Consider the following 25623-nt stretch of genomic DNA (forward strand, 5'->3'; position numbering starts at 1 on the left):
CCAAAGAACATACAGGGTGTCTGCAGTTGAAAACCTGACATTTGAATCCATAGCTGTGACATTTTTATTTTCCTAATGTCAATACAATCGTTTATGCCTACTTCAGGGACCAAACTTCAATTAAAAATTTCTGCTGCAACATTGAGCGGTACTGTGTTACCACCGATACACGCTGTGAAATCTTGTTTACACCTGCAAGCCTGTGAATATATGCTGTGTATGCTATAAGAGATGGTGTGGAATACCAACTATCTTTTCATTTATAGCAGATTTCTCCCTTAATTTGTGGTTTAATTTAATTTTCCTTTTTCCTAACTACCACGAAAAAATAGAATTAAATTAAATGCAAAACAAAATACCGAATTACGCGATTCCCCCTTGAGGATTATTTAATGAAGTATTTCTGGTTCTGAAAATAATAATAAATTTTATTTATAACGCACTTTACATTTAACAAAAAACCTCAAAGTGCTACAAGAGAGAACACAGCCAACAAACAAATAGAGCAAAGAGTATTAAAAACAGTTGTCAAACAAGAAACATTTATAGATTAAAAGATTTTTTTGAAAAGGTAAGTTTTAAGTCCCCTTTTAAAAGACTCAATAGTCTGTGGGGCCCTCAGATGTTCTGGGAGGGTGTTCCACAGTCGAGGTGCAGTGTGCAGCTCTTAGTCCTTGGGGGGAGAAGTCTGTGGGTGTTGGTAGAGCGGAGTGAGCGTGTTGGGGACTGGGGGGTGAGGAGTTCTTTAAGGTACTGGGGGGCGTTGCCATGGATGCACTGGAATGTGAGGAGGGAAATTTTGTATTTAATCCGAGCAGAGATGGGTAGCCAGTGTAATGAGTGGAGGAGGGGTGTGATGTGCTCATATTTACGCACTCTCAGCAGGATTCTAGCGGCACTGTTTCGCACGTGTTGTAGTTTCTGTATGCTCTTGCTGGGAATCCCACTGAGAAGTGCATTGCAGTAATCTAGTCTGGAGGAGACAATAAAATAAACCTCCACTGTCAACGAACGGCGTCTTATTTTGAAATTCTCACCGGAAGTCCACATGCCCTGGTTGATGTAACTTGACCTTTGCTGCTGTTTTAATGAGCCCCGTCGCTACGCCATCTCGGGATTATCCACTCGCCGTTGCCTTTAACGTTACATAAATTTTTGTCATAAACTCACACATTCGGGCACAGCAGCTGCTAAATCGATCATTTACATTAATCAGCTAATTCTATCGACGACACGGCGGCTTGGAGGAGATTTTTGTGTTCGTAAATACGAGCTCAAGTTGACGCTGTTTGCTCGCTGACTCGGTTCAGCCGCCGCGGAAATTTTCCAAGTGTGTTTCTCTTGATGTTTTCTCCAGTTCAAAGCCATGTTGGACGGATCTGTGGGTCGTAACGACGAGGCGAACATCGGCGACGTCGAAAACAACAACCCGATCGCGGTGATCTCCAACAACGACGGGGCCAATCTGGCGAAAAGCAGGCAGGCGCTGCTGAAGAAAGGGGGGAAGAAACTTCGCTCGGCGGCGCCATGTCCCCCGCGGCCGCCGCACCTCGGCACGCAGAAAGCCGCGAGGAACACCCCGGGGCCCGGCCGCCTGTCCGACCTCAACAACAACCACCTGTCCGCCTCACCTGGCACCAGAGCCGCCGTGCAGCCCGGCGCCGAGCCCCCGGCCGGGACGCAAACCCCGCTGACCCTCCACCATCTCAAACTGGGAAGCAAGAAGGAGGTACGTGAACGCACCATGGCATCCGTGATGATTTCCTTGTTTTGGTCTGCGGTCTCAACGATATATTGATATCATATCGACATCTAGATATGAGCATAGCTTACCACGATATTTATGATAAATATCTCGATAGTTTTTTTTTTTTTTCTCGATAGATTTTTTTTTTTTTTTTTTTTTTTTTGCACATTGGTACTTAGATCTTTAGATCTCGAGGGTCATCTTCTATTCTTTATTTTTGATTTACTTATTCTTTATTTTTGATTTACTTAATCTTGTACTCTGTGGATACTGCTGAAAACTGAATTTCCTTCGGGATGAATAAAGTATCTATCTATCTATCTATCTAGTGACATGATGCATAATGTGACTGTGGGTTCACACTTAACGCAAATTTGAAGTGTAACAGCAGTGAAAATTGAGTATGGATCACTCTCTTTAACTCACCCTGACTCTATATTTGATATTGTCCATATTGTTGCCTTTTGAGGTATTAATATTGTGTATGTTCATGTCTAGAGAATGATATTGGGTTAGTCTAAGACAGTGATTGAACTATTCTGATTAAAAAATATTTCTTGAAGTAACTGTGTTTTCTAGGTCCGTTTATCATTATTATGCTGTTTTTTTTTTGTTTGTTTGTTTGTTTTTTTGAGTAATGCTGTTGTAACACTTAAAATTTCAATTACGTGTAGTAATAATAATAATAATAATAATAATACATTTTATTTGTTATGGCGCCTTTCATGGCACTCAAGGTCGCCTTACAGTAAAAATAAATACAGAATACAGCAACGACAGAAAAACACACAGCATAAAAACATCACAGACAACACAGCATAAGAAAACATCATAAAAAATAGCATAAAAAGAAAACATCACAGAAAAATACTTAATTAGGCATCGTGACCAAAAAAAAAAAAAAAAAAATGGAACAGAACAGTTACAGAGAGTAGGCTAAACGTGTGACGCCATAGTCATATCGTGTATCGCTATTGAGATATTTGGCATAAATATCGAGTTCTGAAATTTAGTCTTTATCGTGCAGCCCTGCGCTTTTTGTCTTTGGAGCTCAGGTGAGGTGGACAACAACACCGTGCTGAGTCCAGCCATGTAAAGAAAAGGGCGTTTGAACCGAGTTTGACCTCCAGTGAATCATCACAAGGCAAACAACAAAAAAAAAAAAGTGAACTTCCAGAAAGTGTTCTCTCTCGCTTCCCTGTTCACAGCCTGCTGTCAGATATTTCAGTTGGATGCTGTTTGGTGTGACACGTAACGTCACCACCCGTCAGCCTTACCGACGGCTCGAGAAAACAGCAGTAAACTGTCCTGTCAATAAAAATGTTGGGTAACCAGTTCAATCTCGGTGTGTGTGCCCGAGGCGCTGTGAAGTGGCGCAGTTACTAATCTGTGTGTGATGAATCGAAACCCAGGCGTGTGTTGAAACAAGGACGACTTCCTGTTTCCACTGGCAGCCGCGAGCAGAAAAACTCCCCCAGGTTGCTGCAATGCCAACGTGTTCGGTCTGTAAAGCAGCAGCTTCCCAACAGCCACACACTAACAGGATGTGAAAATGGGGTAGTTGCAGTGAAACTTAACCTGAGGGTCATTCCAAACTCACCACACACACACACACACACACACACACACACACACACACACACCTCCTCCCAGTGTCAAACAAGTACAAGTATAAAACTTTACACCTCAAAGACGATTAATGATGCTGGAAAAACATTCAGAAGTAAATGTGTGTCCACTGCTGCATACTAGGTATTATTATTGTTGTTGTTGTTATGCAACAGTTTCACTGCATTTCGCAACAACAGCGAAATGCAGTCATGAAATGCACATCATAATAAAATCAGCAAAACAAATAAATAAATACATAACCTAAATTAAACAAAAGGAATAGAAGCAGTACAATGTGACAGCCCACAACCAGACCTCAGGGACCGCCACTGAAATTATACTTTTATATTCTACATACATATACATACATATTCTGTAGATATTTTGCAGATATTTTTCATTATACATGTCTATAGATATTCTATACATATGCGCTTTAATAGAATATATCTCTATCACAGAAAAAAAATGCTGAACTGAAGTATAACAATATATATTTTGTGTACTGAAGTTGAAGGTTGCGTGGCAGTTTTATTTTCCAGGGTTCAATATTCAACTGACTCTTGAACTTGATGGCTGCTTGGAATTTGCCGCCGGCCGTTCCTCAAACATAATGACACACATCCATGAAACACACAAAACAACACCGTAAAACGAGAGAGAGAGAGAGAGAGGAGCGATCAGCCACGCAGTCAGAGCGGAGACAGCAGCTGGACAGGACCTCCAAACAGCTGTGCAGTTCACTAAATTTCAGCTGTGTGAATATTGCCAATATTTATAATTGGCTGCCAGGATAAGAAACGTAGAAAATGCATGGGAAAAAAAGCAGTTTGAGACTTGAAGCCACTGGTATGTCGACCTCTAGATCACAGTTTTGTGTTCTCGGATTTTCAGTTCCTTTTTAATTTGGTGCACGATGTGAAACTTCAGTATATATATCGCTTTTTTTTGGGTTTTTTTTACACTCATGAAGCTTTCTGATTGAGGTCCTGTGTTTTTTATGTTTACATATTGTCAGTATGTTGATGTAAGAGGCCAGAAGTCGCTTCAAGACTAATAATTGGATTGTTGGTTGTTTGTGTTTGTGCAGCTGCTGAAGTCTAAAGGAGGCAGAGTGGAGCGAGGCGCCGTGCAGCCGGGAGGCCAGCCCGTCCGCAGCCTGGCCAGACACGACCAAACGGCCCCAAACGCCAACGTCCGGAGCCACAAGGGCCGGCCGGGCCAGGCGGCCACACCTTCTCAGGTCACCAAGAAGAAAGACCCCAGCGGCCAGCAGAAGGCCTCGCCCCTCCGCCCGCCGGCCAACAGGGAGCAGAAGAAACCCCTCCACGCCTCCGACAACTTCAAGATCGTCATGCTGCTGCCACCTGAGCCGCAAGACCTGCAGGACGGCGAGAAGGTCTACGCCGGAGCCAAGTTCAGCGAGCCGCCCTCCCCGAGCGTCCTGCCCAAACCGCCCAGCCACTGGGTCGGAGAGAACGACCCGCAGCACGGCAGCCACAGCCGAGAGCAAATGACTGTTCACCTGAAGACGCTGCTGAAGGTTCAGGGCGAGTCGTGACTGCCGCCTGCAGTTTCAAAGTGAAGCGGACCGGCCCCAAATCTGATCGGAGTCAAAACGTCACCAGTTGGAAATTGGAATTGGAAGTAAAACGGGCACGGCCTGAAACACGCTGCAATAGAATGTAGGGAGTTTTTGAGAACTGTAGTACAATTTCCCATAGGCGAGGAAATCAACGTGCAGCCGGCGTTTGGTAAACGTATTTTTGTTGACATAAATTTAAATGCTGGAGATGTGGCTGGCATGCTGTTTTATCAGTTTTTATATTGTTAAAAACAAGTACGCCCTTTACTGTTGTTCATGGAAGGCAGAGGGAACAGGGAAGAGAATCATTTCTGTTGTTTGGATCAGACGCGTCCAGGAGAGTTATAGCGCCTGTTGTTTTGTCAGAGCGAGCTTTAGAGCGAGCGCGTCTCCAGCAGCGACGGCCGTCTCCGACTCGTGTTTACATTTTGCAAAGTGATGAACGCACTTTGATGGTGAACAGTGTGGAGAAGGCAGCCTTGCGTTTGAACGACTTTTTAACAAGCTCCTGTAAATGTACATAATATATTGTAGACATATATATGTGTATATTTTCCATGTTATTTTAACTGAGATTCTAGTTTTGTTACTGAGGCTTATCAAGATGTCCCCCCTGCGAACTGAAGCACTTTTCTTACAGTTCCATCGGTGGGTGGCAGCACCCACGTGGGGCACATCGGGTGTGAGAAAGACTTTTTCTTACAGATTTGCACTGAAAACACAGAAAGGCCAGGAAACGTAACTTCTTTTTTTTTTTTTTTTTTTTTTTGTCAGCCACTGTGGCTGGTTCATCCCAAAGCTTCACCAGCCACTTTGACTAATTTACCAGCCGATCAGGCTCGAGAGAATAGAGGAGGACTTTGAAATCCTGGTTGGTCGCCTGCCAACGAGGCTGGGACAGTGAATACACTTAACGCCTGCATTAAGAACGTGCTGTCAGTTTGTGGTGGCTGTAGTTTGAATCCCTCCCGGGCTACAGGTACGCCTGGAGTCGTGTTTGAGGACGGGGATCATGAAGCTGCGGAGGCTGTTTGTGGCCTCGACGCACCAGCGAGAGGAGCCAGAGCTCTCTGGGAGCTCCGGAGGACGACAATGTGAAAAGTCTGCGAGCCGAGGAAACTTTAATCGTGACGACGAAGCCGGTCTCCAGCGCCGAGACAGACTGCTCCTTCTTTTCTAACCTCGCCGCACTGACCTGATTCTGTCTGTACGTTGTTGTTGTTTTTTTAAAGGAGACTTTCTGACACAGGACTTTGTTTCACATACCTCTTCTTTACCCCCCTTTCCCCCAAGAAGTTGTTTAAAGCACTTAAACGTTTACCAAGAGTATATGTTGAACTTGCCACGGACTCTCTGGTCATCATGTACATCGTGTCTTTTATCATGTGGACGCAGGCAGCTGCTGGCTCTTGTTTCTTGACCTCTGTGATGTCGCACGAATGGAAAATTGTATTACTGTAGCAAAAAACAAACAAACAAACAAACAAAAAAAAGAAACTGCCCATTTTATTGCAGTGTTTTAAAACAGTTTCATTCCAGTTATGAAAATAACGAACTCAACACTCCCACACCGCAATTTGGAGAAAATAAATGTTTATTTTATGAAGCGTTTCATATCTAAATTGAAAATTCTATTAAAATATTGGTTACCCCTATCATGTTGCCTCTATGGTTGTGTTTATCTGTGTGTGTGTGTGTGTGTGTGTGTGTGTGTGTGTGTGAGTAAAACCAGGCTCAAACTGAGGCTGCTGCCATCATCACCTCTCTTTTCACATGCATTGTAGAAATAGCGCCCCCTGCTGTATATACATTGCTAACAATGTTTACAGGAGTTTGCAAAAATCCTTAAGAAGACAGATGAACATCCTTTTGAAGACGTTTGTTTGAGGCTCATTTGCATCCCATATACACTACTCACAAAAAGTTAGGGATATTCGGCTTTCGGGTGAAATTTCAGGATGAACCTAAAATGTATTATAACCTTTACAGGTGAACTTAATGTGACCTTCTGTAAACTTTTGAATGCACATGTCCAACTGTTCAGTGTTTCAGTACTTTTTGCACAAGTTGCTGTTCTCTAACAAGGAGTTTAACGGCAAAATTCACATCAGGTGTTTGATGCTCCAGCTCATCGAGGTCGTATCATTAGGGAACGGCTGCTGGAGACTGGGGTACCTCAGATGGAGTGGCCTGCACTTTCTCCAGACCTGAATCCCATAGAAAACCTATGGGATCAGCTGAGTCGCCGTGTAGAGGCTCGGAGCTCTGTACCCCAGAACCTCAATGTCCTGAGGGCCGCCCTTCAACAAGAGTGGGATGCCATGCCTCAGCAGACAATAAGTCGACTTGTGAACAGCATGAGACGTCGTTGTCAAGCTGTAATTGATGCTCAAGGGCACATGACAAGTTATTGACACTGACATTTTTTGTTGTGGTATATCCACCACTGTTGTTGGCTTTTGTTTCAAGAAATTGTTTGAGATCCAATCCAATCCACTTTATTTATATAGCACAATTTAACAAACCCAAGGTTTTCCAAAGTGCTGCACAGCAAGATAAAACACCACAAAATAACACAACAAAAGCAGAATAAAAAGGTAAAAAACACAGTAGGATAACACGATAAAATAAAATAAGATCAATTAAAATACAATCAGATAAAGTAAATAATAATAATAATAATAATAAAATAATAAAACAAAATAGGATAGAATAAATAAAATATATAAAAATATTAAAATAAAATAATAAAATAAAAATAAAATAAAGTAATAATACAATTATTATGTATTATGAGGTGAGGAAATCACCAGTGTATGCTTCTACTTAAATGCCCTACTTTCATGATATAATATCACTGTAGCGTGAACTTTTTACATTTTCCATAAATTTCACCCAAAAGCCAAATATCCCTAACTTTTTGTGAGTAGTGTATTTTGCCAGTGCGCGCGCGGTGCAGTGCATTTAATAAGCGAGGACAGAGCACCGTTAGGGCTTTTATTTTGACAGCCAAAAGGCATCGAAGCGGAAGTGGCCAGCAGGTTGACCCAGATTCCGTTTCCGGTGCTGTGATGTTGGAGGAATCCCTAATTTGCTGCTCTTGAATTTGTCTGCAAAGCCGCCGCCGCCGCTGTGTCCGAGAGGTTACCCCCCGTGTGGATGTATGGACTGAGGAGGAGCTGCTAGGTAGGCAGACGGAGGAGAAGAAAGAAAGGAAAGGAAAGGAAAAGAAAAGAAAAGAAAGACAGCAGCTAGCATGGCGTTGGTTAGCGCGCCTGGTGTCCGTCAGGAGGCGTAAACAAGCCGCGGCGCACACCTGCTGCGTAAAACCAGCCTGTTCTCCTTACAGGCTGGTTTACTGACTGGGAGAAAAAGAAATAAAGAGAGAAAAGGCAAGAAAAGGAGGTAGAGAGACCGTGAACCGTGAGATAGGTTAGCTGCACCTAGCATTAGCCGAGGTTAGCTAGTCCGCGGAGCCTCCTGCGCCTTTATTTGTGTTTTTGTTTTTGTTTTTTAAACCCTCTCTCCTGTGCCAGATGTGACTCTGCTCCGGGATCCGTCAGTCATGAGTAACAGCCACCCTTTGCGCCCGCTGGCCTCGGTGTCGGAGATCGACCACATCCACCTGCTGTCGGAGCAGCTGGGGGCGCTGGTGCCCGGGGAGGAGTACAGCGACGTCACCTTCATCGTGGAGGAGAAGCGCTTCCCGGCGCACCGGGTCATCCTGGCGGCCCGGTGCCACTACTTCAGGTGCGCTGGATGGTGGTTACTCTCCTCAGTTCATGCTGGGTGTTGATTTGCCTTTACGAGCTGATGTGGCCTACATTAGGGTCACGGAGCGGGGAGCAGCGCTGAATAATGAATGAGCTCTCGGTTTGTTTGCCAAATGTCCCACTGACCTGGGATTAATTACAACAACAACAACTACTACACCTCCAACAGGGTTGCCAGGTCTGTGAGACAAAAGCAGCCAAACAGCAACTCAAAACCAGCCCAAAACCCGCCCAACCGGGTATAAAAAGGGCCCAAAAATCAGCCCAATACCAGAACTCAAAATATGCCCATAAAAATCCATATACACTACTCACAAAAAGTTTGGGATATTTGGCTTTTGGGTGAAATTTACGGAAAATATAAAAAGTTCACGCTACAGTGATATTATATCATGAAAGTAGGGCATTTAAGTAGAAGCATACACTGGTGATTTCCTCATCTCAAACAATTTCTTGAAACAAAAGCCAACAACAGTGGTGGATATACCACAACAAAAAATGTCAGTGTCAATAACTTGTCATGTGCCCTTGAGCATCAATTACAGCTTGACAGCGACGTCTCATGCTGTTCACAAGTGGACTTATTGTCTGCTGAGGCATGGCATCCCACTCTTCTTGAAGGGCGGCCCTCAGGACATTGAGGTTCTGGGGTACAGAGCTCCGAGCCTCTACACGGCGACTCAGCTGATCCCATAGGTTTTCTATGGGATTCAGGTCTGAGAAAGTGCAGGCCATTCCATTTGAGGTACCCCAGTCTCCAGCAGCCGTTCCCTAATGATACGACCTCGATGAGCTGGAGCATCAAACACCTGATGTGAATTTTGCCGTTAAACTCCTTGTTAGAGAACAGCAACTTGTGCAAAAAGTACTGAAACACTGAACAGTTGGACATGTGCATTCAAAAGTTTACAGAAGGTCACATTAAGTTCACCTGTAAAGGTTATAATGCATTTTAGGTTCATCCTGAAATTTCACCCGAAAGCCGAATATCCCTAACTTTTTGTGAATAGTGTATGTTGCTTTTAAAGTCCAACAGCATTGCTATAATTGCAAAATGCACTATAATATCTATAAAATAACATCATAAACATTAAAGACAATTTCCCAGGCAAAGGCAATTGAAAATCATTTCAGCTCACCTGTTAAACTGCTGGCTGTCTCCAACATAAAAAAAGAACGGGAAAAAACTCCATGAACTTGAACTATTTACAGCGCTGTCCAGTTTCTTTTTAGACATGTTGAGCTCCCTCGCCCTGGTCCCTGTCATACAGAACTGTATTGAACAAGGCCAGCATCTCTCTGGTGGGCTCAAACTCGTGGCAGCAGGTTTCATCAGTCATTCAAAATATGAATCTGTATTCACAGGCGTTATTCATCATCTGTATGCCCAAGCCCAACCCGCGGACAAAATTTGTTACCTGCGGCAACACTTAAAAAGTAGCCCAATTTGGCGGAAAAAACGCGGACTTGGCAACCCTGACCTCCAAGTTTGTCATGTTGCTGCCCTCCCCTCCACTGTGTGTGTGTGTGTGTGTGTACCTGGTATTGCTAATGTTGTGGGGACATAAATCTGTTTACACAGTCACGTTGTGGGGACTCGCCTCCCTTATGGGGACAAAAAGCAAGTCCCTATAAGTGAAAATCATTAATTTTAGGGTGAAGACTTGATTTAAAGCTAAGATAACTTTAGGGTTAGGTTAAGGTTAGGGTTAGGGTTAGGCAGTTAATGGTTAGGGTTAAGGTGAGGATAAGTCTCCAGGAAATGAATGTAAGTCAATGTAATGTCCCCAGAAGTTATGGAAACCAACATGTGTGTGTGTGTGTGTGTTGATGGAGGGAGGTCAGAATCAGATATTACAATCAGAAATACTTTATTTACCTCTGAGGGAGACTGGTATCAGTTGCTCAAATCCTCAAGAGAAGAGTTAAATTATAAGAAATAGAACAAGAAGTTTGTAAAACAAAGTGTGCATTATATGATGGTGTATTAAGGTCATTTTAGGGAATGAAATCAGAAAAAAAACTCAGAATTTCCGAGATTGAAGTCATAAATTTAGGGGAAAAAACTCAAACTTGATAAAGTGGTAAAATCATGAGAAAGCTCAAATATTTATAACATAAAACTCATGAAATTCTTGAGAAAAACTCAAAAACTCAGAGATTATAAAATCACAAATGTTTTGGGAAAAAACTCTAAAATTCTGAGGCTCTAAAGTCACAAATTTATGAGATTAAAAAAAAAAAAAACTCTGAAAAGTAGTTTTTCTTTTCATGTTTTTAGTCAAGGAATCAAGAACCAAGAACCAGATTCAGCAAAGTGGTTCCTTAACCAAAAACAAAAAGTAAAAGAAAAACTATTTTCTTTCTCATGAGTTTTTTTCCTCATGAATTTGTGACTTTATAATCTCAGAGTTTTTGAGTTTTTTTTCTCATGAATTAACCTCTTTAATCTCAGAGAATATGTCACAGAATATACACATTTGTTCTGAGTTGATAAGGTTAATATTAACTCTCTGAGGAGAGACGCTGTAGCTGCAGTATCAGGACAGTTAAAACTATGAGGCAGTTAGCCCGTCAGCAGTAAATTGATGTTGGTAATTCATCGTTTTAGTCATTTATTGAGTAAAAGTAAGTAAACATTTTCTTGTTATGTCTTACCAATGTAATTGTTTGCCTGTTTGTTGCTAAAAGTTTAAAAATGCATCAATTGTAGTAGTGTTTTTATGGTAATGAAATATGAATCAGTTAATTGAAAATGTAGGCCCGCTGAGATTAATCAACAGTGAGAAAAACTGTTTGTTGCAGCCCTAAATTAAATAAACTGACCACACAAAACAAGTATATAACAAAATCTGTGAAGTGCAAAAGCAGGTTCTGGAATAAAAGTTCACATTTGTACTGTTTCTATGGAGAAAACACCTGGGTAAGCTGCTGCCCTGAAAACGGCAGCGGTCGTGTTTGAGGTGTGTTGTGTCCTTTCGGCTCCTGCAGGGCTCTGCTGTACGGAGGGATGAAGGAGTCGCAGCCGCAGGCCGAGGTGTGTCTGGAGGAGACGCGCGCCGAGGCCTTCTCCATGCTGCTGCACTACCTGTACACGGGCCGGGCCAGCCTCAGCTCCGCCCGCGAGGAGGTGCTGCTGGACTTCCTGGGCCTGGCCCACCGCTACGGCCTGCAGCCGCTGGAGGACTCCACCTCCGACTTCCTGCGCACCATCCTGCACACCAACAACGTGTGCCTGGTCTTCGACGTGGCCAGCCTCTACTCTCTGAGCACGCTCAGTGCGGCCTGCTGCGCCTACATGGACAGACACGCCCCCGAGGTGTTGAACTCTGACGGCTTCCTGATGCTCTCCAAGGTAAGCTGAGCCCAGCTGAGCCTGGCTGAGCCGGCTGGGAAGGGCAGCGTTTATCATATCTTATACAGGGGAGCTCTGGCTGAGAGGGAGGAGAGCACACTGTGGCTTGAACCATGTGGACCCTCCTGGTGCCTTCAGATTTACAATCCAAGGGATGTAAACCTCCAGAAAATGATAATAATAAAAGCTGGTACCCCAGTTTATGTGTCAGGTACTTTATATGTCTTGTTGACTATGTAAACAGCTCTTTAAAAAAAACATAACCTCCCCCTAATAAATCACTTGTCCTAATTGAATTAGGAGAAGTCATTAAATATGAAGCAAAAAAAGATTTTAATCATGTATTTAGAGGCGTGAAACAGTGACTGGAGGTCAAACTGACCCCAGGGATAATAGGAGGTTTAATGCCACAGTGGATTTACTCTTAATACTGGCTGCTGACCAGGAAAAAGTGTTCACACCTGCCCCCTGGTGGCGCTTCCATGTAGGACGGCTCTGTTATCTCCTACTTTGTGTCACAGGTTGTAGATGTGTGTCTGTACTGGCAGATTTATTGTTGCATTTGAAGAGTCATGTCATGTTACATGTGGAGGAATCTATCTTTGCTTCTCCTCACCTTCAACCATTTCTAAGCTGCATCATGTCAAGTTTCTCTGCATTTCTTTGCTCTCTTCTTTAAAAAAAAAAAAAGTCCTGTACAGTTTTACACCTCAGAGAACATTACTTTTCCACATTATAATGCTCTTCTATCCATATTTGATTAAAAAACCATCAATCTCTTAAAGTTTATTTTTATTTAACCTTTATTTAACCAGGCAGGTCTATTAAGAACACATTCTTATTTACAAAGACGGCCTGGCAAGAGGACAAAAGGACCTCTTGAGGGGAAGGGGACAAGGAAAGGAAAAAAAAATAAATAATAATATATACAGACAAACAAACAAACAACATTATATATACAAAAAAAATATATATATATATTAATAATAATACAAGGACGTAGATCAAACAGGTAACAGAGCAGGCCTTTAAACAGTTAAGATCTAAAACAATTACATGTAAAGTAAATTCATCATGCTTTAAGTTAGCCTTTTAATTGCTTCATTTCTGTTTATTCATTGATTTATGTGATAAACTCGTGCCATACTGTGGTTTAGAAGTGAAATGGTGATGCTTGATCTTGTGACAGCACTAGCTGGCAGTGAGCTCTGGGACTTGAGGGTGTTGCAATCACTGCAAGTTGCCTTGGACAGGAATGTCAGTTCAGTGCCAAAATATGTTGACTACATAGTTATGTATTGTTGATTGTGTTTACATTTTCCTATAAAATGTAAAATGTGACACCTCACGCTGAGCCTGTGAGTTGGTGCACATCTCTCCCCCAGCTGGTAAGGAATAAATACATCGATGGCACACAAAGTATAAGCGTAAGACTCTCTTCTAATTTTCATTTAAGCCACAATGTTTTGGGCTAACATATCTATAAAATCTAAAAACAAAAATCATAAAGTCTCATAAAGCTGTTGTCTTCAAATTGCAGCCAGAAAACCCAAAGAATTAATTTTATAATGATGTGAACCGAGAAAAGTCAGATAAATCTAATAAATGACTAAAACAATTCATTGGTTTTCAGAATCACAGATTAATTTTCTATCCGTCAGCTAATTGATGAGAAGCCCCAGGCGGAGTGTTAACCCCGTGCCGCCTGCTCGTCTCTCCCCAGGCGGCTCTGCTCACTGTGGTCAGGAGAGACTCCTTCGCCGCCAGCGAGAAGGAGATCTTCCAGGCTTTGTCCCGCTGGTGCCGGCAGCACGGGGAGGGCGACGACACGCAGGAAGTGATGTCGGCGGTGCGGCTGCCGCTCATGAGCCTGACGGAGATGCTGAACGTGGTGCGACCGTCCGGCCTGCTGAGCCCCGACGACCTGCTGGACGCCATCAAGACCCGCTCCGAGAGCCGCGACATGGACCTCAACTACCGCGGCATGCTCAGTCAGTCCTGCTGCCCGTCACCTGTCTGTCTCTCTGTCTGTCTCTCTCTAACACTACATTTACACTGCCAATGTAATGTGACCCAATTCCGATTTTTTGCTCTTATGTGGCACAGATCGGATCTGCTCGCTGACAGTGTAATCAGGAAAAAGACGCATGCATTCGGATATTTTGAGATCGGATACAGGCCTCATTCATATGTGGAAATAAATCAGATATGTATCGGATATGTGCCAATGCGACCGCCGTGTAAACAGGCTGATCGGATTTTCTTACACGTTGCGTCTCTAACGTCATCAAATCTGCGACCAATTAGCTTATTTTGTCGCATAAATAGTGAACACCCGGTAAACGACAGACTGAACATGGAGGCTAACCTGCAGAGAAAGATGAGAGATGAGGAGGAAAATTGGGCACAGTGGTCAGTTGAAGAGGTCAGATGTCTTCTCAGTCTTTGGGGAGAGGAGAAAATTCAGGAGAAAATAAAAGGGACCTACAGAAATAAAGCCGTGTTCCAAGGCATGTGCGATGTTTCAGATGCTGTAGGCAAGTGTAATCGCGTGAATCAGATATGGGTCACTTGATAAAATACGTGTAACCGCACAGTAAAAAAAAATCAGATTCAGGCAGCAAATCCGATCTGGGCATCAAGACTTGCAATGTAAATGCAGCCTTATAGTCCTTCACAATGTCTTAATAAACTCCCTAGCACTCCCTGCTGTCCTAGCACAAATCATTTTCAAATTACTAAAATTGTTAATTGTTAATTTTGCAAACTGACCAGTCAGTCAATCACCCAGACTTTTCAGCACTGATGCAAATGTTTGACATTTTTACTTGATTAATGACTAAAACCATTCATCGATTGTATGTAATATGTATTATTTTTATGTTAATTGATTAATTGATCGAAAAGCTTGTTCTCTCTTGAGCCTTATCTAATTTTTAACAGAAAGAAAGCGGAATTCGTGGGAGGATGCGCGATATTTCATAGCAGTGATTCCATGGAGGGACAGTTTTTCAGTTTGAGCTCTTTCTTCTTGATGAAACTGCCAGTTTCTCACACTTGTCATCTTGTCAACTTGTCGTGTTTTCAGTCCCGGAGGAGAACATCGCCACCATGAAGTACGGAGCCCAGGTGGTGAAGGGCGAGCTGAAGTCGGCGCTGCTGGACGGAGACACCCAGAACTACGACCTGGACCACGGCTTCTCCAGACACCCCATCGAGGAGGACGGCCGCGCCGGGATCCAGGTCAAGCTGGGCCAGCCCTCCATCATCAACCACATCCGCCTGCTGCTGTGGGACAGGGACAGCCGGTGAGACGGGCTCCTCCTGCCCTGTTTTAGAGAAACAAACTCATAAGTGCTGCAGAGGATGTGGCAGTTACATTCAGACATATCGAGCAAACATTTTGATGGCCTGGTGACGAGGAAACCTCTGTGTCTTGGAGACAGGTTGATTAAAAACGTTTCTGCTTCATGTTTTGTTTTTTTTATCTTTCTTCCGTTCAGGTCGTACTCCTACTACATCGAGGTGTCGATGGATGAGCTCGACTGGGTGCGAGTTGTGGATCATTCCAAGTACCTGTGTCGCTCCTGGCAGAATCTGTACTTCACACCTCGGGTTTGCAGGTAAACCGAGGCGGAACCTCGCAGCTGAGGGTGCAGTTTGTTTTGTTTGGGAAACTTGGCTTTGTTGGATTTTTATGTGCCCAAACTGACCAGGTTAGGGAAATTATGGATTAACCTGACTGCTGCTGACTCGACCATTTAACCCCCTGAACCCCAAACCCGCCGGCGGGATAGAAAGACATGTATTTTTTAAAAAATCGCCAAAATTCAACCGTTTATCATAGCTGGAAGCTTTAAAAACCTATTTTCTCGTCGGAATTTGAATTTTCCGACGGTTCCTGAATGCAACATGTCCGACTTCGGTTTAGCGGTAGAAAAAAGGACGAAACTAAGCCTAAAAAAGTGATTTTTCGTCCAAATCATTTTATTATACATGCTTCATTCAAAAATTCGCCAAAAAATAGTCGTTTACTCAATCCAGATCATTCAAAAAACAAAAAATTCTGCGGCCTTCAGCGGATCTGAGACATCTTGATTGATTCAGGTGAGCCCAACAGTCGCGTGACAAAAATTCTCTGAATTTCAGTGTGTAGGCAACACTAGTAACATGGAAGGGCTCAAGGCAGTAAAAACGCCTAAGTTTATACAGGTTGGAAAAATGTTAATATTTCAGGAAATAAATCATGTGAGGCCCTACTTTTTTTTTCCCTGGATCAGTGACACTTGTGGGCACCTGAAAAAATGTTCTGTACATTTATTCCAATGTTTCTCGATTTTTGTAAAATAAATTATCAAAAAAAATCTGTTTGCCTTTTTTATTTTTTTATTATTTATGGAACTATAACTCTTTCATACTGTGTGAAAGACATTTTTGAATGGCTTTAGGTGATAGCCACAGCTGTGCTGTTTCCATAGAGCTGCAGCAGAAAAACAAGCCCACAGTGAGCCAAAATGCGAGGGGAGCAGAAAACGCCCCAAAACTGCTTGGGGTTCAGAGGGTTAATGACCTTTCCTCTAGCGCCACCATTAGGCCAAACCTGCTGTGTCAGGGCGATACCCTGCTGTTGTTTACTGACACAACATGTCTGGTGTTATTTGGTTTACTTTGGCTCACACTGCCCCGACCAGCTCTTGTGACAATCACCTGGACGTACAAGCAGCGCAGCAGGTTTTGGGAACTTGCTCTTCGACAAGATAAAAGATTTTATCGGCAGCGTGAATAAAAACAAATGAAATTCCTATCCCTGAAGTTTTAGATAAGAGACATGATGGACTCGTCTGCGCTGTTTGCCGAAGCTCCTCTGGTGTCGGAATGTGCTTTGCATTTTTTTCCCCCCTATTGTTTGTTCAGATTACGATCTTCCTCTGTCACACTGCAGTTCTCTTACAGGAGGACTGAGGCTGGCATTTCCAAGTGTCTCTGTATGTGGATTTGATGCCACCAAAGTTAAAATGACTTTGCTCTTAAGACTAAAGCAGAAGGAATAATCTGGTCCGGACATGCCTGATGTGAGTGTCGCCTCAGATTAAAGTGCATACGTGTCCAAACAAACCTAAACTAAACTAACATGCCTCAGAATACCACATCTTTATGGAAAAAATGGAAGACGTTAAGGCTGTTAGTCTGCAAAAATAGACATTTTAGCCCAAAAACATCATTATTACAATCAAGCACAGAGGGGTTTGTTTCACAGTATTGGAAAGACAAACTACATAAAAACAAAAGGCGAGACATAATAAAAGCAGACAGGTAATAACAGAAACAGAAAGGGAATATAAAGAGTAAAAAATGGAGAGATAATGAAGGGAAAAAATGCAAACACAACAGCAGACCCTTTAGTTTGTTTTGAATAATATTCCACTTTGGCAGAATAACAACCTGAATGGCTGTTTGGGTGGATTCGCTTTTCAGTTTGATGGATGCAGATTATGACAAAGTGACAGAGATAAGGTGTGTTGTTGTATTCAGACGGGAGTATGAGTGTGTGTGTGTGTGTGTGTGTGTGTGTGTGTGTGTGTTTCATCTGTTGGGTGCAAATGCAGCATATGTGACGTTGCTCTGTGTGTGTTTCAGGTACGTTCGCATCGTGGGAACACACAACACGGTCAACAAAGTCTTCCACCTCGTCGCTTTTGAGTGCATGTTCACCAACCGGCCCTTCACCCTGGACAGTGGGCTTGTGGGTAAGCTGCAGAAATAGACACCATTCACTTGTAGCTCTCTGCAGTGTAAGTCAGCAGCTAAGGCCAGACAAAAAAAAAAAAAAAAATCTGGGTTCCGGTTCCCGACCGAGTGTCCCATTTAACCCCCGAGTCAGGTTATTTTATTGGCCTCTGTGTAAAAATAAAATAAAAAAAAATAAAATAAAGGCACTATGCGACCGAGTGTGACCTTGTATTTAATTAATTATATTTAAAAAGCAACCCACGCATCGCTTCCGAAAATAAAAAAAGAATAAAATAAAATAAAATCCCTACCTACCCATCCTTCCCATGAATAAATAAAATAAAATAAATCCCCCCTACCCATCCTTAAAATGCTAAATAAAATAAAATAAATTCCCTAAGCATTCATGCCCTTAAATGAGAAGGAACCGGAACCCAGTGTATTTTTTTGTTTGGCCTAAATGCCTCTCATGCAAACATACGATGACCCTTCTGTCTTTCCTCGGCAGTGCCCAGTGAGAACGTGGCGACCATCGCGGCGTGCTCCAGCGTCGTCGAGGGCGTGAGCCGCAGCAGAAACGCCTTGCTCAACGGCGACACGCGCAACTACGACTGGGACTCGGGCTACACCTGCCACCAGCTGGGCTCTGGAGCCATCGTCATCCAGCTGGCTCAGCCCTACACCGTCAGCTCCTTGAGGTACAGGTGGAACTCTGAATCGAGTCCCACGTGTGGAGGTGCACTAAACCATCTGCAGCTTTAAAAATAAAACCAAAAAAACATAAAAACGATGAATCAACAACAATAAACCTTTCAAAAACAATAATTACAACAATGACAAAGTAGGGAAATAATCAATACATAACCAGTAAAACATTTGATACAGCTCAAAAATAATATTGCATGACTAAAAACAGTGAGAAAATAAAATGACTAAAAAAAAAATGTTCCTTGTTAATGCGTGTAAAATCAGATTAACCTCTCGTGTCGCTTGGTAAATGTGTAATGTATCATGGCAGTGCACTCCAGCTGATCACAGAAGTGTAACCACGGCCTGTCTTTCCACACACACACACACACACACGCACGGACGGCTGTTCTGGTGACGATTGACTGAAGGGATCCAGTTCAGATGCTGTAATGAGTTACACCAGTCATTTTCAACACTTGTACTGTGTGCAGAATGACTGCCTACCAAACAAGGCCAACCACGTTCAATAAAACTAATTGCAATGTGTATTTCCCTTTGGCAGTGTCTTATGATTCTCACTTAATCACCTTCAATATGAACCGAAACCTGTTTAAAACTCTTTGAATCAATTAGGATTTTGTTTTTTGAGGTGCTTCACTTAGGGATGTTAACCGATAGTCGTTGAACCGATAATCGACCGTTTCAACATTCACCGATTAATCCCGTCAGTTAAAAATGTTTGTTTGCCCATTTGCACATACACTACTCACAAAAAGTTAGGGATATTTGGCTTTTGGGTGAAATTTATGGAAAATATAAAAAGTTCACGCTACAGTGATATTATATCATGAAAGTAGGGCATTTAAGTAGAAGCATACACTGGTGATTTCCTCACCTCAAACAATTTCTTGAAACAAAAGCCAACAACAGTGGTGGATATACCACAACAAAAAATGTCAGTGTCAATAACTTGTCATGTGCCCTTGAGCATCAATTACAGCTTGACAACGACGTCTCATGCTGTTCACAAGTCGACTTATTGTCTGCTGAGGCATGGCATCCCACTCTTCTTGAAGGGCGGCCCTCAGGACATTGAGGTTCTGGGGTACAGAGCTCCGAGCCTCTACACGGCGACTCAGCTGATCCCATAGGTTTTCTATGGGATTCAGGTCTGAGAAAGTGCAGGCCACTCCATCTGAGGTACCCCAGTCTCCAGCAGCCGTTCCCTAATGATACGACCTCGATGAGCTGGAGCATCAAACACCTGATGTGAATTTTGCCGTTAAACTCCTTGTTAGAGAACAGCAACTTGTGCAAAAAGTACTGAAACATTGAACAGTTGGACATGTGCATTCAAAAGTTTACAGAAGGTCACATTAAGTTCACCTGTAAAGGTTAGAATGCATTTTAGGTTCATCCTGAAATTTCACCCGAAAGCCGAATATCCCTAACTTTTTGTGAGTAGTGTATACCAATGTTTCACTTGAAGCTTTAAATAAATGCCTCTCTTCAGAAATGCTACTACTTTTTAGACCATTTCAAAATGTTTTGTATCATGCTTAGAGTAACTTTATTGGACATTAGATTACCTGGATGCTATAACTCACTATAGTGGCTCTCCTGGATTAGTGCGTCAGTCAACCTGTTTCAATTTGCCCCTGTTCAGGCAAGATTTGCGTAATTTTTTGTCCTTTTTAAGGGTATCAGTTAACCGACAATTAACCGATTAATGGTGTCAGTTAACCGATTAAAAATATTTTCCAATTTTGCCATCCCCAGCTTCACTAAATCAGATGTGTTTCCTGCTTTCATGTGTAATGTGTAATGCACCGTGACGTCATTTACAGTTTGGTTCATGAGGATCAGCGGTGCTGTCGTTGTGGTCTGCCTCAGAGACAGAGGAGCTCAGAAGTGGCTTTTGACGTTGCACGGTGTGCTTCAGATATAAATCAGGGTACCTGCGGGGTCTTGAAAAGTATTTAAAGGTGATAAATCAATTTTGGGAAAATTAAGACCCTTAAAAAGTATTAAAAAGTCTTATCACGATTTTGTAAAGTCTTAAATTTTGAAAGTATTTTTTCTGAACTTAGCTGAAGAGTTTAAGTCCCAAAAACATCGTAAAAGTGTGTGAATTTATTCATTTTTATTAAAAAACAAAGATGAACAGGTACATAACAAACTAAGCTATTGTGGGTGCGTTCGTAAATTGTCTCTGAGAGCGCCAGAGCGAGCGGGCGGGTGGAAATTCAGAAGCACAAAGTACGCTCTGTTGTATCATAGTGGTCTATAGTCTTTATCACAAACTAAGACTGTTAAGGTAAAAATATCACTGATGTAAATGGTTTCAGCTTGAAGTGGTGGTGAGGTATTAAAAAATATTGAGAAGGTCTTGAAAAAGTCTTAAAAAGGTATTAAAATTAACTTCAAGATTCCTGCATATACCCTGTAAATGCAATCAGAGTGAACACCGACTCCCTCTCTCTCTCTCTTTTTTTTTTTTTTTTTTTTTTTTGTCAGGCTGCTGCTGTGGGACTGCGACGAGCGCTCCTATAGTTACTACATCGAGGTGTCGACCAATCAGCAGCAGTGGACGAAGGTGGTGGACCGCACCAAGGTGGCCTGTCGGTGAGACTCCCGACACCCAGAATAACACACGAGCCAAAACACAGTCACAGTCACGCGGCGCGTATAATTTGCATGTTAGCATTTAGACATGTAAAATTCCCCGTTTTCTTTTCAGGTCCTGGCAGACGCTCAAGTTTGAGAAGCAGGCCGCCTCCTTCATCCGCATCGTGGGAACGCACAACACCGCGAACGAGGTGAAAACGCCGCTCTGACCGTCTCTTTTCTTTTTGTTTGTTCTCCTCTCCCGTGTTACACAGAGCAGCAGGGCTGAGGAAGCAGATGAGAGACTTCCCAGGACCAGCAGCCTATATTTTGTAGTTTAATTTACCATTGCCCGCTTGCATAAAACACTGCATTTACACACTCGACCAGGATGTAAAGTGCTAAACACAAACTGTCTCGCTTTCAACCTTTTCTTGTCCATCTGTAAAAGCAGAGACTCCTTGCCTCCATGACCTGGAGTGCTGCTGCTTCTCATTCACCCGGCATCTCGGGCGTCAGTCAGCTCCTGACTGGGTGGCCAGAATGAAAAAAAAAAAAACCTCCACTACAGCAGCCATTTTTAAACACCCAGCTCGGGGTCACTGGCTCCAGACTGGTGGCTCTGCTTCCCCCTTGTGGGCGAAGAGTTAACACACGTGCACACGCTTTGGTCAGCAGACAGCTTGAATATCAGTCTTGCAGCAGCACACACGTGCCGCGGGTTAACTTTGTACCAGGCCTGACATTTTGCAGAGTTGTGTTTGTATGAATTGGGCCTGTGGAAAGCTGTGGGATCTTTAGTTTGACATTTAAATGCACAGATCAAATCAGCAAGTGTACTGACCAAGGCAAGAAACTTTGATTTTTTTTTTTTTTTTTTTTTTTGCCCCCCTGGCAACTGGAGACAAAAATATTTCATGAAGCAGCTAGACCTGATTTGCAGATGAAGGCTGGTTCGTTTGTCACCTGACTGAGCAGCTGACAGGGAAGACGGAGCTACCAGCTGCAGCCAGAATTCACCAGCAGAGGCTCCTGGTTTCAAATTAGGTCTCCCAGGTCATTTCATTCAGCTTGTATCCAGGGTTCACACGGGTCGTGGTGTTTCGGGAAAGCCAAGGAATTTTGAGTGTTTCCAGGAAGGGAAAGTCAGGGAGTTTAATAAAAAAAAAAAAAAAAAGTCAAATTGTTCAGCAGTCATGTTTGTATGTGTGTTAAAAGGTGTATTTATTAGGGGTGTAAAACTGAACTGTAAAAAAATTAAACGTTCAATACACAGACACACCCCGCTGTGTGAGAGCCATCTAACCACACACACATTCAGCTGGTGAATTAAAGAATACCGTATTTCACCAATTAATCGCCCGGGCGTTTAATACGCAAAATCAACTTGGACCCCAGGCGTTTAAAAGAACCAGGCGGCTATTCGCTGCAGGCCTTTATTTATTTTTGCACAGACCTGCACCAGGCCATTACTGTGATGACAGTTACTGTCCAACATATTTACAGTCGGTCAATTTAAGATTACAGTGCACCCTTTTTTTTCTAACGTTAGCTAGCTCTCTTATTTTGCCAGAAAACAAAAGTGCTGCACAGTTATTGTGCGTCTAACTGTTTACTTCTGCAAAAATAAGGTGAGTAGCCTTATTTTGGGTTACCAAAATAAGGCGACTGTGGACTGGCCACAACTCCTCATTATGATGCAAATAATCGCCCCGGCGGTTATTCGGGTGGGCGTTTAATATGCAAAATGGGTGCAGACCCTAGGCGATTAAAAGAACCAGTCGGCTATTTGCGGCCGGGCGATTAATTGGTGAAATACGGTATGTTGAAAGTATTTTGATGTTCATTTCAATATTTAATATGGTTATCTCAAATCTCTGAATGAAAAATAGGTATTACTGCAAATAAGACAAAATACAGAGAACATTAGAAATGGTAGTGTTTATTTTTTTTCTCCCTGATGGACAAAACAAACCAAAATTGTGACCCAGAAACCGGAATACAAACCAAACAGTGGGTTTATGAAACCATTACACCCCTAGTATTTACTCTTGTATTTTTATGTGGATGAGCTCTATCAGAGATAATCCAGATGCACCAGGTGTAACCGCCTCACCTGTCCCGCCAGGTGTTCCACTGTGTCCACTTCGAGTGTCCGGCCCAGCTGGAGACGGAGGTGAACGAGGGCAGTCCCGGGCGGGATTGCCCCGAGGCCGGCGACGCCCCCCAGCAGCCCCGCCCGCAGCGACCCTCACGCACACACAGCCTGCTGCCCACTCAGCCCTCCTCCCCGTCTTCATCCTCCTCACTCACTCACCACTAAGTCGAGTCCTCCGTCCCCGCCGGCGAGGCGGGTCGAGGAAGGGGAAACCTCAGAACGCCATTTTGCACAGCCTTCGTCATCCAGACTGCACTGCTACGACGCTGCTAAGGCGATATTATTTTATTTTATTTTATTATTATTATTGTTATTGTTATTTTTTTTTTCATCATTAACAACCCACAGTCCTCATTTTCTGTAAACACAACAGTAGAGAATTGTATTTCCAGAGCAGCAGCATTCAGGGCTCCAGTCTTCCTACAGCTGAAACACAATGAAGGAAAAAAAAAAAAAAAAAAAAGCTAGTCACTCTCAGTCTGTTGGCCCAGACGCTTTGTGAAGGTACTGTTTAGCTGCCAGTGCAATAACTCATCAGAACTGAAGCGTAATTTCTATTGCTTGTCCAAAGATGAGACACAGTGAAATATGGGAAGGCCACCAAAGAGCAGAGGAAACGGTTTTCAGTGGTGCGAGTGTGAGTTTCAGTCCAAAATGCTGTGTGTCGGTTTTGGCTTCCTGAAATCCCCCCCCCGTCGGCGTTTCAAAAACCCAGTTGGAGTTCATCCTCACACCAACAGCTATTTGCTTTTGTAGATTAAGGAAAAAAAGGTCCTAAAGTGACACTTTCATACCAGCAAGCTATCAGAGTAAAGCGTCTCTATTTTTCAAACGTTGGATCCTTTTATTTTGGAATGAAACTCCTAGAGGATGTTTGCCAAAGCTGTCTGGCTAATGTGTCCCATGACATTTGTATGCAAACAGCACTTAATTTGATTATGCATTTGCATAGTAAGTAATAATCAAGTATCAGTTGATGTTTTTTTTTTTCTTTTTTTTTTCTAAACAACCAAAAGCAGAATCGGTGGTTTTCATCTGGACTTTTTGATAGTTTGAACTCACCTTACTAAACAAAGTGAAGCTGAAGTCACTGTCTTAATTCAGTAATACTGAGCACTTGAACAGCTTAGCACAAGTGATATGGGGAAGTCATTAGCTCTTAAATGTGTAAATTGTGGTTAAGGAGCATTGACCAAATTATTTATGCGCTGGGGCTTCTGTGGGGAAGGAAGTGTGTGGAGAGGGATGAGCAGCTGCTGTTGGCACTTTATTGTACTCAAATATACTGAAGAAAAAGTTGCAGCTTTGGTCCTCGGACGCAGAGGATCAGTACTGGAGTGCTGGATGTGGTGACACACTCTTTTTGTATGTTACAAAACTAATTTAAAATGTTCCATGCTCTTTGATCTGTCAAGTCAAAACTAACTTTTTTTTTTTTCTCCTCCTCCTTTGTGTGTGTGTGTGTGTGAGTGTGTTTTTGGACTCGTGTTTGTTTTCAGATTGTTAACCTGGGTGCTGTGGTTCCTGTTTTCTATCCTCTCCTTTTGCATTTTCTCAGTTCTGAAGTTGCTCCTCTGAAACCTTTTTCCTCTTTGAAACCTTTTATTTTATGCTGAGTGACCTGAAAAACAAACAAACAAACAAACAAACAAACAAAAAAAAAACCCTAACGACCCCCGGGCTCCATCACTTATTTCTGCAAGACTTTCTTTGTTATTCCCATCTCCATTTTTAGACGCCCCATTAGTTTGATAATGTCTTCCTGAATAGCTAACCGGAGCTGAACTGGGGCTTTGATCAGGTTGTTTTGTGCTGTAGAGAACTCATTTACCTTCTCCCACCTAACCTCATGTCCATCTGAATAGTTTTACTTAATATATTTAGTTTTTGACCATTGACATGTGATTGCATTTCACTGCCTCTTGTTCAATGCATTGCCTATCAGTAATGTGATATAGGAACAGCTGACATTGGTTGTTGATGTTCATGACTGCTGTTGGACAAAACAGTGGAGGTCTTGATGATACAAGCAATACAGTGATCTCTATCTTCTCTTACTCTCTGAGCCTTTTTTTCCAAGTGTGACGCTGCTGATTGATCAGTGTGTTTCAGGGCTGGGGGATCACCAGATTATCTCCAGATTATCACCGCACTCAGCACGATGGAAAAACATTTTGCAATATGCTGATATTGCAGCAACATATAATGTGATTTATTACCTTTTTTTCACCTGTAAGTTATGTTCCTGAGGGAAAAACTTGGTCAACATCTATTTTATCTAATTAGATTTTCATTCTGTTCATCTCACTTCTATCATTTTTATTGCAGTAAAAACCTGACAGATATCAATACAATATCAATACTTGG

At 42.7% G+C, this 25623-nt stretch overlaps 2 protein-coding genes across 2 annotated transcripts; both read left to right on the top strand.

Annotated features, from left to right (window-relative positions):
- Nucleotides 1–1088: 1088 nt before the first annotated feature.
- pnrc1 (proline-rich nuclear receptor coactivator 1) lies at nt 1089–6598 on the top strand. Its single transcript, XM_030046834.1, has 2 exons — nt 1089–1729; nt 4449–6598. Exons 1-2 carry the CDS (start codon nt 1367–1369, stop codon nt 4917–4919), a joined length of 834 nt encoding a protein of 277 aa, XP_029902694.1. The 5' UTR covers nt 1089–1366; the 3' UTR covers nt 4920–6598.
- Nucleotides 6599–7956: 1358 nt separating this feature from the next.
- On the top strand, nt 7957–25313 carry LOC115355913 (BTB/POZ domain-containing protein 9). The gene is made up of 11 exons (XM_030046833.1): nt 7957–8129; nt 8480–8693; nt 11708–12071; nt 13795–14062; nt 15160–15379; nt 15575–15694; nt 17709–17818; nt 18310–18499; nt 21009–21116; nt 21232–21310; nt 23227–25313. The coding sequence occupies exons 2-11, from the start codon at nt 8509–8511 to the stop codon at nt 23419–23421; spliced, it is 1839 nt and encodes a 612-aa protein (XP_029902693.1). The 5' UTR covers nt 7957–8129; nt 8480–8508; the 3' UTR covers nt 23422–25313.
- Nucleotides 25314–25623: the final 310 nt, after the last annotated feature.

The sequence above is a fragment of the Myripristis murdjan genome, chromosome 24, assembly GCF_902150065.1.
Source record: "Myripristis murdjan chromosome 24, fMyrMur1.1, whole genome shotgun sequence".
Taxonomy (NCBI): Eukaryota; Metazoa; Chordata; class Actinopteri; order Holocentriformes; family Holocentridae; genus Myripristis; species Myripristis murdjan.

Bases quoted from the DNA above. Each gene is read 5' to 3' on its own strand.
- pnrc1 (XM_030046834.1), top strand. From the start codon at position 1,367: ATGTTGGACGGATCTGTGGGTCGTAACGACGAGGCGAACATCGGCGAC. The intron at 1,730-4,448 runs GTACGTGAACGC...GTGTTTGTGCAG, and splicing joins AACTGGGAAGCAAGAAGGAG to CTGCTGAAGTCTAAAGGAGG.
- LOC115355913 (XM_030046833.1), top strand. From the start codon at position 8,509: ATGAGTAACAGCCACCCTTTGCGCCCGCTGGCCTCGGTGTCGGAGATC. The intron at 14,063-15,159 runs GTCAGTCCTGCT...TCGTGTTTTCAG, and splicing joins CAACTACCGCGGCATGCTCA to TCCCGGAGGAGAACATCGCC. The intron at 17,819-18,309 runs GTAAGCTGCAGA...TTTCCTCGGCAG, and splicing joins CCTGGACAGTGGGCTTGTGG to TGCCCAGTGAGAACGTGGCG.